The 15008-nt window shown below is 41.8% G+C and overlaps 1 protein-coding gene across 1 annotated transcript in view; it reads right to left on the bottom strand.

Annotated features, from left to right (window-relative positions):
* Positions 1-14746, bottom strand: part of LOC145407674 (salivary alpha-glucosidase-like) — a 40597-nt gene extending 25851 nt beyond the window's left edge. The window contains exons 1-7 of the mRNA XM_080278542.1: positions 14649-14746; positions 13576-13700; positions 11828-11992; positions 3987-4166; positions 2782-2942; positions 680-805; positions 417-495 (exon numbers count right to left, since the gene is read on the bottom strand). Coding sequence (XP_080134668.1) covers positions 417-495; positions 680-805; positions 2782-2942; positions 3987-4166; positions 11828-11992; positions 13576-13700; positions 14649-14746 — 934 coding nt within the window. The remainder of the gene's footprint in view (positions 1-416; positions 496-679; positions 806-2781; positions 2943-3986; positions 4167-11827; positions 11993-13575; positions 13701-14648) is intronic.
* Between the last annotated feature and the right edge of the window lie 262 nt (positions 14747-15008).

Genomic DNA, 15008 nt, shown 5'->3' with positions numbered 1-15008 from the left:
TTCATTTATGCAACAGGTCAGCTCTGGAACTGTCTCCCTCTATCTGTATTTCCTGCTGCCTATGATCTCCAGTCTTTCAAACGCAGTGTGTCCAGGCATCTCAAAATGATCGGATCTTGAATTTGGCTCTCTATTGTATTTTGTTTTTCTCTTGGAGGGAACTGTTACTGCGGGCTCATGGCCTTTGATTCCTTCTTCCGCGCATAAAAAAAAAAAAAAAAAAAAAAAAAAAAAAAAAACACAATGCCACTCAGGGATGAGTGAGGCTGGTCACTCTCATCTTAAATGTCAGAAGCAACTTGCCTAGCCCTGGGCTCCTATGCTTTTCTTGGGGCAACATACTGTAGGATTGGAGGATGGATGGATTATAATCCTTTAAATTAGCTGGCTACTCAATGATTTATACATCGTCTTACCTTCTACTTCAAACAGATGTAAGATGGCATCCACTCTGAAGCCATCTACACCCTTCTCCAGCCAAAACTTTAGCACAGTCTGTCCACCACAAGAAATGTTAGTGGCATTGTTAAATAATACCCTCCAATATATGCTTACATTAAGCACACACCTCAGTATACAGATCAAATTATCATTTTATAAGGGCAGTATCTAAACTGGTAATTAATAATGCTGTACTGCACTTTACTGCAAATACTGTACTTCATTACTCATCACATACCTTCATCTCCTCTTTGACAGCCTGACTACGAAAATTAAGGTCTGGCTGCTCAGCTAAGAATTGGTGGTAGTAGAACTGTCCCCTCTCTTCATTCCATTCCCATGCTGACCCTCGGAACACACTTAGCTGCACAACACCACTTAAAATAATTTATTTCATCCTTGGAACTTAATTAATAGTGAACAAGGGGAAAATTCGTGAGAGAAAAGTGCAACTACCTTTTCACTTGGCTCTGTACTGATAACATTAGCATTACTACAGTGCAAAATGAGATAGTAAGTTCTTAATGTCATTCTAGTTTCGGTGGTTCTGTGCCATGACAGAGGATAAACAACATACAAGATAATGGTTTCTTTTGTTCTTGAATTCTCACACTCCCAAATGGCACATTTAAGTTCCATCTTATCAGCAGTTACAGCATTGTACAGCCTATTATTATTACAGGAATTATATTCATTATGAGAGTACTGGTACCTGTACACTACTATATTACACCAAATGATGAGCTTTTTCCTCACTTTATTTCCATCCTGTCCCTTCAGCATTACATGGAAACTCACAACCATTAGACACCATTCACCAAAATATAGTAGCTACATACTCTACCAGCTTATTGTGCAAAATACTAATTTACCTGTTCATTATTCAGTGAATTATACTGTATCTCCAATGTCTTGTCGTCAACATCACCACCATCATCATCATCATCATCATCTTTTTTCTCATGTCAGGCTGTTGCTAAATTAACCTAATTTCCAGTTGAGCCAGGGCCACAATACTTGTAAATACCTGGCCACAGTGAAATTCTCTGTTTCATACTGATAAATCATAAAGCTGCTGTAAAAGGGGAGGTTATTAAATAATAAATTAATAGATAAGCCCCTACACACTGTCGAGAAAGAAAATTATGCAACTTGAAAGCCAGTTAGAATATGCAGTAGGTAGCCGATCATTATCAGCTTGCATAATTCCACTGTAGGACTAAGGCCTCTCACACAGTGTTCTAGTCTAACCAGTTTTCTGCTTGTCTGTACCATACCATCCCTCCAAATTTCTGGACTAAAGGCCAAATACTCAAAAACTTAAAATTACTGTATGCAGGGGAAGGCAGGTCGCAAATTTTTTATGATGATTATCAAAGCCTTTGTTGACGATACAACACGTGTAGATTCTGTATCACTGCTAACTGTTGTCTGCAATGTGGGATGCAGATTAATCAAATCTAATAACCACAGGGATTCCACTGATGTCCATTGCAAATTAGGGCTTGCCTTCCCTTCTGCAACAGAAGCCTTAAGTATATGACTGTTACTTTTCAACCCAGTTTGGTCTAATTCACTCTCACTCCATCCCTGGATTGCCAACATTACCTTACTTATGCATCAGTTATCTATTCTGTGACAGGCAATCTGTTCATGATCCTATCCACTTTTATGATGTGGTGAAAGTAGCTAATTTTAATTGTCTCTGCATCAAGATATTTCTGCTATCATCTCTCTGTAGATACCTAGCATTAACATTTTCCTTTCAGTCTGAAAGCTTCTAATCTTACATTTTTTTAGAATTTAGATATTCATATATTCCTAAATGAATGAATGAGCACTGGTTTTCTGACAACTATATTTTGTGGGGGAAATAATGGGTACAGCAATTGTTAAACCCTTTGAATAAAGTGCTATACACTAGGATTTCTTTTGACTGAATATATTATTTGGTGCTAGCTAAAATAAAATTTCTAGCAGTACCAACAGCTGAGAAAGAGTTCTTCACAGTAGATTTTGCAGCCTCTGACTGCTTGGATTTTTATCAGTTAAAAAAAAAAAAAAAAAAAGCAGTAGTCTCAATTCATACTGTTCTAGCCCCAGGCTTATCTGAATGTGAACCAGATAGACTGCAGGCAGAGGTTAACCTTCATCCTATGGTCCACCATACCCCTTCTGGGGGACTTAGAAAAAGTAGGGGAACATGTATAAATCTGAGCAGTGGAACTGTCCAGTAATATTCGTGTCACCATGTGAAAGTGTCCCATTCCAGTGCCTAGTCTGAACAAAATACCCAAATGCATCAATCATACCAGGGTTAAAATTCTTATTTAGGCTCACCCAGTTATTTGGAGGGATGGGAGAGCCACTGTCATCAGTACCCTTGGAGTTGGCCCATATGTAGTAGTCTGTGTAAGGGTCCTCCTGTTTCACTGACTTCACAAACCACTCATGTTGATCACTTGAGTGATTGGGAACAAAATCCATCACCACTTTCAGTCCTACCGGGTTAGAATTATGAGTAGAATGAACAGTCTGAAGCTTCCCTATGTAGTACTGTACTGTATTATAAAGTAAGTGATATCCTGTAAAGATGCATTTTTATAACCAATTTGGTAGCAGGTGATGAGAACCATCATCCACTCACTTGATGTAGTGCTGCCTACTACTTCCTTTAGCTTTATCATTCTTTCTCTGTGTCCACCCCCCTCTCTTTGTATTTCTCTTATATTTCCTGCCACGTTTTATTAACTACTCTTTTTTTTCCCCTTTCAGGCAGCTCTACATGAAGTGACAAGCCTAATGGTTCCCTGTAAGCCTTTAAACCATTTACAGTGCTAGGTGATACTGATAATCATATAACCAATCACCATGTGTTCCCTGTGTCAACGAGTGGGTTGGTGGAGGGTTAATGCCCCTCCCCGTAAAACAACTAACTCAAAAGACAAATGGCCACCCTTACGGGATTATGGCATCTGGCTATGGACAGAGACTGATCTTGGCTAAAGCTGAGAAGTGTGCTCATTAGTTTCATTAAGTTTACACTGCTCTTCCACAACACCAGCCAAGATGTCCTTAAAAACACTTCCACTACATCAGCACGCCATTCTCCAGAATATGTCAGTGCTGTATACAATTTATTTGTTAGTACGGTATCATGAGTGTGTATGGCACCCTGCCGTTGTGGAGATGGACTTCTAGGCCTTGGAACTAACTGTCTACTGGTACAGTACTGCCTTGTGTATCCATAGGGCTGAAAAAAAAAAAAAAAAAAAAAAAAAAAAAGCTATGCACAGTAGTAGTCAGCAAATCAGCTACCTTCCCATTTTTGTCTGAAAAGTACTAAAAACTAGCAAAATCTAACTGTAGACTTAAATGGACTAACGGCACATGAGTGTCTCTGGTGATTTAACCTTTCTGCAATGCGTTCACCTAATTCACATGACGGAAGATACTTTATGCCCTGACTGTGCTTATTACAGTATGGGGATATAGTAATTCTGCAGGGGTGAAATGATAATACATTTATGGTTCATGATACCAACCATACTGATGAAAAGTTGTGACCAGTTCTTCAAACTCCTCCATGTTACCAAAGATTGGATCGATGGCAGTGAAGTTGGAAATGTCATAGCCAAAATCCTTCATGGGTGACGCATAAATGGGACTCAGCCATACCACACCCACTCCAAGGTCTCTCAGATAGTCCACTTTTGAGGTTATGCCTGTAATAAAGTGTGAAATTAGATCTAAATGTTTATAACATGATGAGATTAAGCTAACATGTTATATCACTGGTTACAGTCTGTTGTATGCTCAAATTATAATGATCAGGTGGGAGCTGCTACGAGTCTTAACTCCAAACAGGCGGGAGCTAAAGAAGGAAATATAACGAGTCTGATGCAGTTATGAAATATTTTACTGTACCAAACGAGGTAACTGCAAAAACTAGATGGAAAATGTGGTTTTGTCCAAGACCATTTTTCTCTGCTAGCTTCCGCGAAGGAAACAGTTGCTGAGGGAGAAAATTACAGTGAGCAAGCAGGCACAAGAAGAACTAATTAAATGCATGAAGAATGATGTTAACGAAGGAACCTTCCACTTGATCACTAGGCACCTACAGTAGTACAGTATAGTGATGGAGTATGGTAACGCAGAATGCGTGGAAGATGATCTTGTGGACGTAATGAACTGAATTAGAATTTATCAACAGCCAGATACCGTAATCCTGTAAGGGGTGGCCATTTGTCTTTAATTATCGTTGCTTCAGATTATCTCTATACTGCGTTTAGTCACCAACCATCAAGGTTAACCCGCGGCGTCCCGTCGACGTTCTTTAACGTCCACACGTTTTGTCACTGCCAATCCCGTCGACGTACATAAACGCGAAAAAATTGCAAGGTCCCTAATTTGTACAATTTTCAATTTTCGCAAGTGATTTTTGGTACGTATACACATGACACCTTCCTCTACAAGATGCCAGGCAGGGAAAATGCCTTACCCAGCATGACCTCCTCCCCCCCCCTGCATGCCATTGTCTCAGCAATTCACCTGTTATCAGTGACCTGGCCAGTATAGCCATGTCATGCCACGGTACGAAATTCAGGGCCAGAGTGATTCCCCAATCAATGACAAGGTGGAGGACAAACTTTACATAGCATTAGAGAAAGAAACAGTTAGAAATGATGATCAGGTAATGTGGCAAAAAAAGGTCAGGTATTAGTGAGTGAAACAATGCTTATAATGCCTGTATTACTGCTTGAAAACCAATATACTCTTGTACTACATATAAATTCGTACAAAGTAAATAAATAAATACCATTTATGAGTGGTGTGAAATAATTATCCTCCCATAGAACTCGTTTTCTTTGATGCCAGCCTGATAGAAAACCCAGTAAGGTAAGGAGGTACTCCTACCTGTATCGAGTATTTTAAACCTCAGGTGAGTGATTTCTCTATGAATTTTCGATGTTTCTCACCAAAAGCGAAGGTTTGAGCATAAAAAAAAATTTTCCTAAAATGGTCGGGACTGGGGGGAGTCAGTGGTGGAAAAGTGGTCGGGATGGGGCGGGTTAATACGTAGCATTTTTGGACATCATAGGTACCCAATTATTATGTGAAAGGAACTTTATGTGTGTGTGTGTGTGTGTGTGTGTGTGTGTGTGTAGGCCTACTGTATACAGTATGTGTCAGCATGCACGCCCGTGTGTTTGCATGCATTGTGTCTATATGTGTGTGGGTGTGCGTGTCCAGGTGTGCTTGCGTGTTTGGTGTGTGTGCGAGTGTGTGTGTGTGTGTGTGTGTGTATGAATGTAGGTGTGGGTATGTTCAGGGGGTGTCGGAACTTTGGCTCGTGGACGTATGTGTATGTGTATGTATGTGTGTGTTGGGGTCAGTGGGTTAGTGGATGTGTATTTTTGTGTGTGTGTGTGTGTGTGTGTGTGTGTGTCAGCATCCACGCCCGTGTGTTTGCGTGCATTGTGTCAATGAGTGTGTGGGAGGCCGGTGTGGGTGTGCGTTTCCAGGTGTGCGTGCATGTTTGGTGTGTGTGCGAGTGTTTGTGTGCAGTGGTGTAGCGTAGGGGGGGGGGCACAGGGGCGGTTGCCCTGGGGGCAAAATTCTTAAGGGAGCAAAATTTCATATATGCATCTCTCTGGTTAGTACTTGGATGGGTGACCGCCTGGGAACACCAGATGCTGTTGGCATCCCTACATGTCAAGTGGGGTTGGTGGAGGATTAGTGCCCCTCCCTGTAAAACAATTAACTCTAAGCCGTTGGCCACCCCGTTTGGGATACATGGCGTCTGGCAATGAATGAATGAAATGAATCTCTCTCTCTCTCTCTCTCTCTCTGCACACACACACACACACACACACACACACACACACACATACACACACACATACACATATATAAAGTAATGATGATGATCATCATCATCAACATCATCATCATCCGGACCTTTCCCACCCTACAGTAGGGCAGGGTGAGGAGTAGCAATGTCCAGACAGCCCAGATTTGACCAATCCAATGGGCCACGCTTCCATTCACTCATCATTCAAGCCCCCTGAATCCTGGCTCTATTGGATACGCCAAAAACATTCACCACGTTCTGTAGCTTCACATAAACGTATCCAATAGAGTCAAAGTAGTGATAATAAATAATAGCACCCCCTCTCCATACAGAAAACCTCCCAATGTTCGAACATTCTACAGTTTTTCAACATGACGGGGCGAATAAACGTTGCCACGTAACATTTATATTATTTTTCACGCTAATTACAGCCATGCTGTCCTCATGTAATCCTTATCGGTGAATTACATAATGCCTATTAATAGCGTGATTTCCCGTTTGAAGATACCGGTACTGAAATGTTCCATAACTTGCATAAAAAATCATAATTAATAAAGTCATGATTTCACCGAGTTGCAAGGGCGCCTTGATAGCCTCGCTCCTCCTCCCCTACCCGCCTCGTCTCCGTGATGTGTGACACTGATATACGTTGCGTAATTTTTAAAATCCACCTCACGCCTAAAGTAATCCTTAAAATGCATATGTGTATAGAAGATTTTCTACTCAGAATGACATATTCTTTCACCTCTACAATACAAATATTTGCAGAAACTAGTGTTACAAATTGTATTTATGAAACATGCTGTGGCCTCCATTATTTGTCCATGTGGCGACAATCCGATCGCTAAATTAATCCATTTATCTATCTGTCTATAGCCCGACGCCTTAATCCCGCAAAGAGTGGCCACAGACAAAACGCCTCCAAGTCGCTGTCACCCACTATTTGACTGCCCTCCCCCCAGCTCACTCTCCCCTCCCTCATTTACCTCTCAACTCCATCCCTCCACCTCATCCTCGGTCTTCTCCTCCCTCCACTTCACCTACATACACCCTTTAAGTCAGTCTTTCATTCTCCATTCTCTCCACATGTCCAAACCACCTCAGTGTATTTCTCCTAATCTTCTCAACCACATCCACATCCACCCCACAACGTTCCTTCGCTTCTTCATTTGTCAACCTGTCCCTTCATGTCACTGCACATGCTCCTCTCAAGTAACTCATTTCCACTGCTCTCACTCTTGACTTGTTCCCCTCTAGCAAGGTCCATGCCTCGCTTCCATACGTCAGGGTAGGGATCACAATACTATCATGCAGTGACTTCTTAACTTCCATACTCACCTCCCTATTTCTCACCACTGCTTTCAAGTGAAACAACAACCTTTCTTCCCTTCTGTACCCTTTCACGCACTTCATCCCCCAAACTTCCATCCTTACTCATCACACTACCCAAGTATTTGAATGCACTCATTCTCCATACCCTCACCATCCTACCTCACTTTGCATTCTGTGACTTCATTCCTCTCAAACACCATAACTTTACTCTTGTTTACATTAACTTTCAGCTTCCTCTTCCTACACACTGTCCCAAATTCATTCACCAAACCTTGCAACTCCCATTCATCTTCACTCAACAATACTGTATCATCAGCAAACAGCAACACCGGAATCTTCCACATCCCATCCTCATTCATTAAAGCCACCCCTATATCCACTGCCTTACCTTGCACCTCCTTTATAACCCCATCCATGTACAGTATATATTAAACAGCCATAGAGACATTACACATCCCTGTTTTAGTCTCACATTTAGATCAAAGAACTCAGCTCACCATCCATTCGCACCGTCGCCCTAGCTCCTTCGTACCTAGCCTACTCATCACAGCACTCAACAATTTCCCCTCCACTCCATAAGTTCATAATTCCATCTACAGTACATATCTTGCCTATCTATTCTGTCATATGCCTTCTCCAAGTCCATGAAGGCAGCATACACTTTCTTTTCCTACTCTAGATACTTCTCCACTAAACATCTTAGAACAAATATCTGATCTGCACACCCTTTTCCCTTCCTAAATCCCCCTTGTTCTTCTCCAACTAGCTCCTCTGTCATATGCGTAACCCTATCAGTGAGTATTCTACCATACATTTTTCCAGTCACACGAAGAAGGTAAATACTCGTATGGTTACAACATACTTCTCTCTCCCCTTTTCCTTTGTATAATGGAACAATTATACCCGATTTCCAGTCCTCTGGAACCCTTCCCTCTTCCCAAGCCAATCTACACAACTTCCATATCCATTTCTCAGCAATCTCACCCCCTTACTTCAGCATTTCACCACACACTCCATCAATTCCTGGGGCCTTTCCCATCGTGATCTTTTTCATTGCTTCCACAACTTCCGCGCTACTGATCTCTTCCTCCCTCCTCTCATCTCTTCTTCTCGCAGCCATTCCCCAACCACTTATACTCGCACTGCTCTCACTCTCTATTCAACAAATCCTCAAAGTGCTCCTTCCATCTCCTCAGTTTCTCTCTCTTCTCCACCAACAATCTATTATTCCCATGTTTCACTCCCCTACTATTTCCCCTTTCACACTGTCTTACTTTCTTTACCTCCTTCCAAAACAACTTCTTACTCTCCCTCCGTTTTACACTCAGATTCCTCCCAAACTCTTCATCCACTTTCTTCTTACTCTCCTTCACCAATCTCTTCACCTTCCTTCTCCTGGTCACATATACCTCTCTTTTCTCTCTTTCATCTTCTCCCCTACCTCTACTCACTAGCAATTCACTATATGCCTTCTTCTTTTGTTCCACAGCTCGTTTCACCTCATCATTCCACCATGTTGTCCCTTGCACACCCCTGCATCTCCTCCTTACTCCACAAACCACCTCACACGCTGCGCCTATCTCTTCCTTGAATATCTTACATACATCTTCCACCCCTTCCATCTGCTCTAACTCATACCTTCCCAGTATTTCTTCCACTATGCTCTTATACTCTGGCTCTGCCATTTTCTCATTATCTTGCAACTTCTGCACTCTTCTCACAGGAGCTGTTTCCTCCTGTATTCCCTGTCGTCTCATCACCCATTATTTTTGCAGCCTTGCCTTGGCCATCACTCCATCACTAAGTGATGGTCTGAGATTCCATTCCCCCACCCTACCAACACTCTTGCATCTAACACTTGTCTTCTCATTCGCTCGTCCACACACACGTAAATGAAGTTCCGTCGAAATGTCGAAATACCGTCGCCTCCCGCCAATTTAGTGTTGCAACACCTGCACAGAGTAAATCATGATGCTGTAGCCAGTGCGTGCGTGTGCCGATAAGAGTTTGATCGTTAGGTGAATTTTGTTGTTCTGGCGTGTCGACAGGTTAGTTTTTTTTTCTTTTTTTTTTTTTCTGTTGTTTTGCTGACGCGGTATAATAGTCATTTCTTATTCGTTCTTCTGTTTCAACTATGCAATATATATATATATATATATATATATATATATATATATATATATATATATATATATATATATATATATTCGATTTCATAATGGTTTAAACATTTACGAAAGTGAAGAAATGGTTATAAAATGAAGTATTTTCTTAAAATACATGTGCTAGGGGGTTAAGGGGTTCAATACTGGACTAGTGGAAGGGACTCAGGGAGTGCTAACAGTCCACGGGTTAGGGGGCGCAATACTTTCCTTGCCCTGGGCGCTGGCAACCCACGCTACGCCACTGTTTGTGTGTGGAAGTTTGAGCGTTTGTGTGCAGGGGTGTGGAGATATGATTGTGTGTGTAATTCACCGGGTCGGTCAGGATCACTTGATGGTCGTGATCGTCAGCTTTTACCCTCCCGGAAGAGAGCTGAAAGCTCATATAGTCTGATCTAAGGGCAAGGCTGTGACCTTCACACACGCACACACCCGTTCCCTTGCTCAAGGGGGACAGTAACCACCCACTTCTTCAGTGAAACTTCGCAACCTGAGCGAGGCGCGAACTCCCGTCCACCAGTTGGCAAGCGGGAACGTTACCACTGCACCAGCGAGCGGTGTGTGTGTGTGTGTGTGTGTGTGTGTGTGTGTGTGTGTGTGTACAGGGGGTGTCGGAACTTTGGTTCGTGGGCGTATGTGTATGTGTACGAGTATGTGTGTGTGTGTGTGTGTGTGTGTGTGTGTGTGTGTGTGTGTGTGCGTGCGGGGGTCGGTGGGTTAGTGGGTGGGTGTGTCTGTGCAGGTGTGTGTGTGTGTGTGTGTGTGTGTGTGTGTGTGTGTGTGTGAGAGAGAGAGAGAGAGAGAGAGAGAGAGAGAGAGAGAGAGAGAGAGAGAGAGATGTGGTGTGTAGGTGGGTGGGTTTGCCATCACACACCGACCCCATATGACCCAGTGATAAAGGCGGTGTGGTGTCATCGTCCCAGGCTGGGACAAGTGCTGCTATGCTTGTGCTTCTTTACTGCCCTAATGTTACTCTTCTCTCTTGTATGTGATACATCATGAATTCCTTTGCATTTTATATTGCACGATACATCCGCTATGTGTATGTTGCTCCTTCTCTATATGCTAAACGGGTGTGTGGCAAGGCTCACATTTTTTTTTTTTTTTTATCTGTGTATGTTTGCTGAAGGTGTGTGGCAAGACCCACCACCTCCTTTTGCTGCGTATGTGTATATCTTTACAACAAATATTTCAGTCATCCATCATCCATCACACTGTCCTGGGATGGAATTCACGAACAAATGTTGCGATTAATTATCGCTTGTAACTCGTTTTATTTTTTGCAGGATGGACAAGATTATGGGGTGCTGATTCCCCTTGCAAAAGCACACGTGAGTTACGACACGGAGTGACCTTAAGTTGTTTGTGAATTCTGTCCCTGGATACGTATTCATATTATCTTAAGGTAAGTAAGACTTCTCGTGTACCGGTATATGTTTGCCTTCATTCATACTACTGCCAAACATTTAAGTCAAATTAGGGGGAATATTTTTGTCAATACGAAGAAACAAAGCTATCTGTGGTACGGTAACAGCTAATTTATGGAAACGCGCTTTTTCCGTGAGTTAACTAGTTACGATCCTTTATAAATGGTGCTGTCATTATGAAAAATGTGATCATATGAGTGAAGTAGCTGAATGGAAGCAAGGTGAGAATAGTACCTACTGTATACAGGTTTATGATTAATCATATAGAATATAATGATCTGAGCAAAGACTGGCTACCGACAAAAATTGCTTTAATATATACCGTAAGAATGAAGTACATTCAACAGTTATACCAGCACCAACAACTGCATGATTTATGATACCTCGCACTTCTAGACAAAAGCAAAATTATCTTTAAATTATTGTGAATTAGGATATTAGAAGGGCATCTTATTGGATATTGTACGTGGATATATTGATCTACTCTATACACTACATTGTCAAAGCCATGCGTCCCAAAGGTCACCCTCCACAAACTGCATCCTTGTCTATGCCCTTGTCACGTCATGCCGCGGTCGACATATTTATGGAAGAACCACACACAACACTACCTTTTAGACCACCCGTGCCTTTCCCTTTCACATCCAGGAATGATCGTGGGTATATCTGGTAAATTATTTCCCTTTGCCACCATGGCTGTTTTTTTCTTTTTGCTGTCTTGCGATGAGAGTCAGAGAGTGAACGTTTAAGCCTCACATCCATGACAACACTTACAGCTGAACTAACCAGGTTTTAAGTAAACCGGCAACCAGTTGAGGGAGTCTTGGCAACTGCTTTGGCTCAATACCACCTACCGTCGCCAGCTGTCAGTAGGCCCTATATCCCATTTTAGAAACCTAGCCGTATATCGTTTAAGAAGGCTCTAAAATAATTAAAATTGCTCAAAATTATTTTCATGGCACCATGGAAGGAGCGTTGATGTCAACCTCTCAAGTACTATATTTAAGACGAAAGATTACACCTCACAGACCACCTTGCAACCGGTTAGCGCCTACGAATGTTGCCAGTGTCGATTGCAGTCAGTGCAGTTTTTCATTTTGGTTCGTAGGCGTTGATAAATATTTCGCCACCTAGCTTTACTGGTGTCCCCGATTAAAGTACCGCATTTCAAACATACTCATTCCTGCCATTCATTTGTGCTTGTCTTCACATGACCAATATTTTATTTCTCCTGAAGAAAATGTATATACTATCACTACGGTTAGCAGCTTAAAGGGAAACCCCCGCATACAAGGAAGCATTGCGAGAGAAGAACGTGAAGGTTAGATATGACATTGTACTCTTTCCGATTACACAAGCTTATCTCAGATTCTTTCTCGAGGGGGAATATAAATCCGTAAATACCTATTATTTTCACTTACAAACTCCAGTTTCTTATCCGACTTTCACTGTCGGGAAAATACCACATTTCATAACAGTCTGATTCAAGTGAATCATCCTGAATTATATTTATACATCTAATTTGCAGGAGAAGGAGGTAGGATGCCTTTAACTGTGACTGTTCAGTGTTCGGTTGAGATACTTTCCTAACTTTGGGAAGAAAATGTGAGAACAGAACTAATTACCGGTATGTTTTCACTGTTTTCCCTAAAAAGTCACTGCTTTCCAATGTCTTTGAGCACCCCCATTCATACCATCATGTCGATCTCAAGCGAGATAATCCCCAGCTCGAGTAGAATCCGTCACGTACTAAGAGTTTCATTGCAGGACGAGATAACTCAGTTAAATGCATACCGAACAGTTCATCTTCGTAACTCATGTCACTACGATGGTCTTTTTTCAATTATTTCTTGCCATTTTTCGTTTAGTTCAGAGATTTCTTTCACTGAAGAGGTTAATGGTCATTATATGACCCTTCTGGCACGAAAAATCTCTTTGACTAAAATGATTACAAATACTGGTATAAAAACTAGAATGAAGAAGACATCCTCGTATTCAAAGGGTTAATTAATTCACTTCAGTGACGTGTTTCATATAATCTTGTCGCCAGGCAGTTTTATTAGTCTTTCCGACCTAGAGTTAGATATAACCTTCGTTAAGGCCTTCATTCCCAGAGGTTTGCCCAAAGTTGAATAAGATCCCCTGTATCGTCAGAGAGAGAGAGAGAGAGAGCGAAAGTTCGCTCACTATTCCATGTCGTCTCAGTTAACGCATGTCCGTCACTTTCTTCTCTGACGCATCGTATCAAAGAACTTCATCTATAGCCAATGACTAATAACCAGCAGAGGATAGTGGGCATCGGAGGAGGGGCAGTATTAAGTTAAATTTTTTCTTCGAAGCTACATTTTCATAAACTTACCGACTAGATCCCCTGTACCGTCCGTGATCGCGTCATACAGGGAGCGAGGGTATACCTGGAGTATGATATTGGTCTTCCAGAATGGTACAGCTAGCTCCTCTATCGGTTCTCCTGGTGCTTCTGATCTGTTGGGCAAGTAGAAATGAACTGTATTTTAGTTAACGCCCTATATGCAGTGTTTACCTAGTACCCTAGATTGCGTTATTCGACTCAGGTGTTTAGTCACCCTTTTCTGGATGGTAGATAAAACGAGTACTCAGGGTAACACATAGGGAAGTAACAGTGGTAACCTGAATGATACAGTGGCCTTGTATCTCTAGACTGTGAGTGAATAACTCGCCACTTACTAAGAGCCCTAAATTCCTGTGATGAGTACCGTGACTCATGGCTTTATGGCGTCATCTTTATCATTCATTACTTTTACGAGTAGAATTTTTTTTCAGCCGGAAAAAAAAAGTGCTCTGGTAGCCTGAATAAATTAATGTGTCAATGAAGTTAATGAGTTATATTCGCACATGGAACTAAAATTGGAACCTGAATGTGTAAATCAGCTTTGTGTCGTGGTTGTTTGTGGGACCATTTTGGCTGTATTTTGGTATACTGATACATGTGTATTCTGTTTGGTGTTCTTGCTCTTTTGTGTGTGTGTGTGTGTGTGTGTGTGTGCTGGGACGGAAAGCTTAGGAGGGTGTGTGTGGGGACTTCAAGGTGAGGTAGTGATGGGGTTGTGTGTGTAGCGGCAGGGATATATTTCGTGGGTTTCGGGATAATTTTCTTTTTTAGGATGAATGTTCTTTTTAGGGATGGAACGTGCTACGACATAAAATTAATTGGGGGTTGGTGGTATATGTTTATTGTAACTGGAATGTGATTTGGTTGTGTGTATGTTCCAGCATTTTGTGTTGTTTGGTGTTGAACAGCATGCATCAAGTGTACTCGTGTATATGCATACAGTTTAAGTGTTAGTATTGTGCATGCCAGAAGGAATCAGTATCGCATATTTATGCTGTATTTCAGTATTATATACTATGTATACAGTTTGCTCATCTCTCCTGACCTCTGGCTATACTTACCTGAAAGAGCGAGAGAAGAGATAAATAATCGTTGTGAAGAAGGCCATGAAGAAAAGCAGGAGGAAGAGGATGCCGGTAGTGTTAGCGGTTCGGCCCATTCTTTAACTCCTGTGTTTTGTCCTTGTCTTAGTGCCTTATCAAACACAGTGCCTGTGTGGAAGGATTTATCAGACAGCTTGAAAACGATAATTCTATCCGACAAGGAGAGTAAGTTTTCACCCTGTATGTTTGTTAGTTTGTATGTTAGCAGGGTTACTCTAAAGCTAAAAGAGAGAGATTTGGATCGGTGGATAGGTAGCCCATGTCCCAGGGAACAATCGATTAACTTTTGGGACCGATGTTTATTAATGTGTTTGTCTG

Source organism: Coenobita brevimanus, chromosome 74 (assembly GCF_032717465.1).
Source record: "Coenobita brevimanus isolate Jiangsu-jjx chromosome 74, ASM3271746v2, whole genome shotgun sequence".
Lineage (NCBI taxonomy): Eukaryota > Metazoa > Arthropoda > Malacostraca > Decapoda > Coenobitidae > Coenobita > Coenobita brevimanus.
The sequence above is the reverse complement of the archived record's forward strand: the minus strand, read 5'-3'. Positions and strand labels throughout refer to the sequence as shown.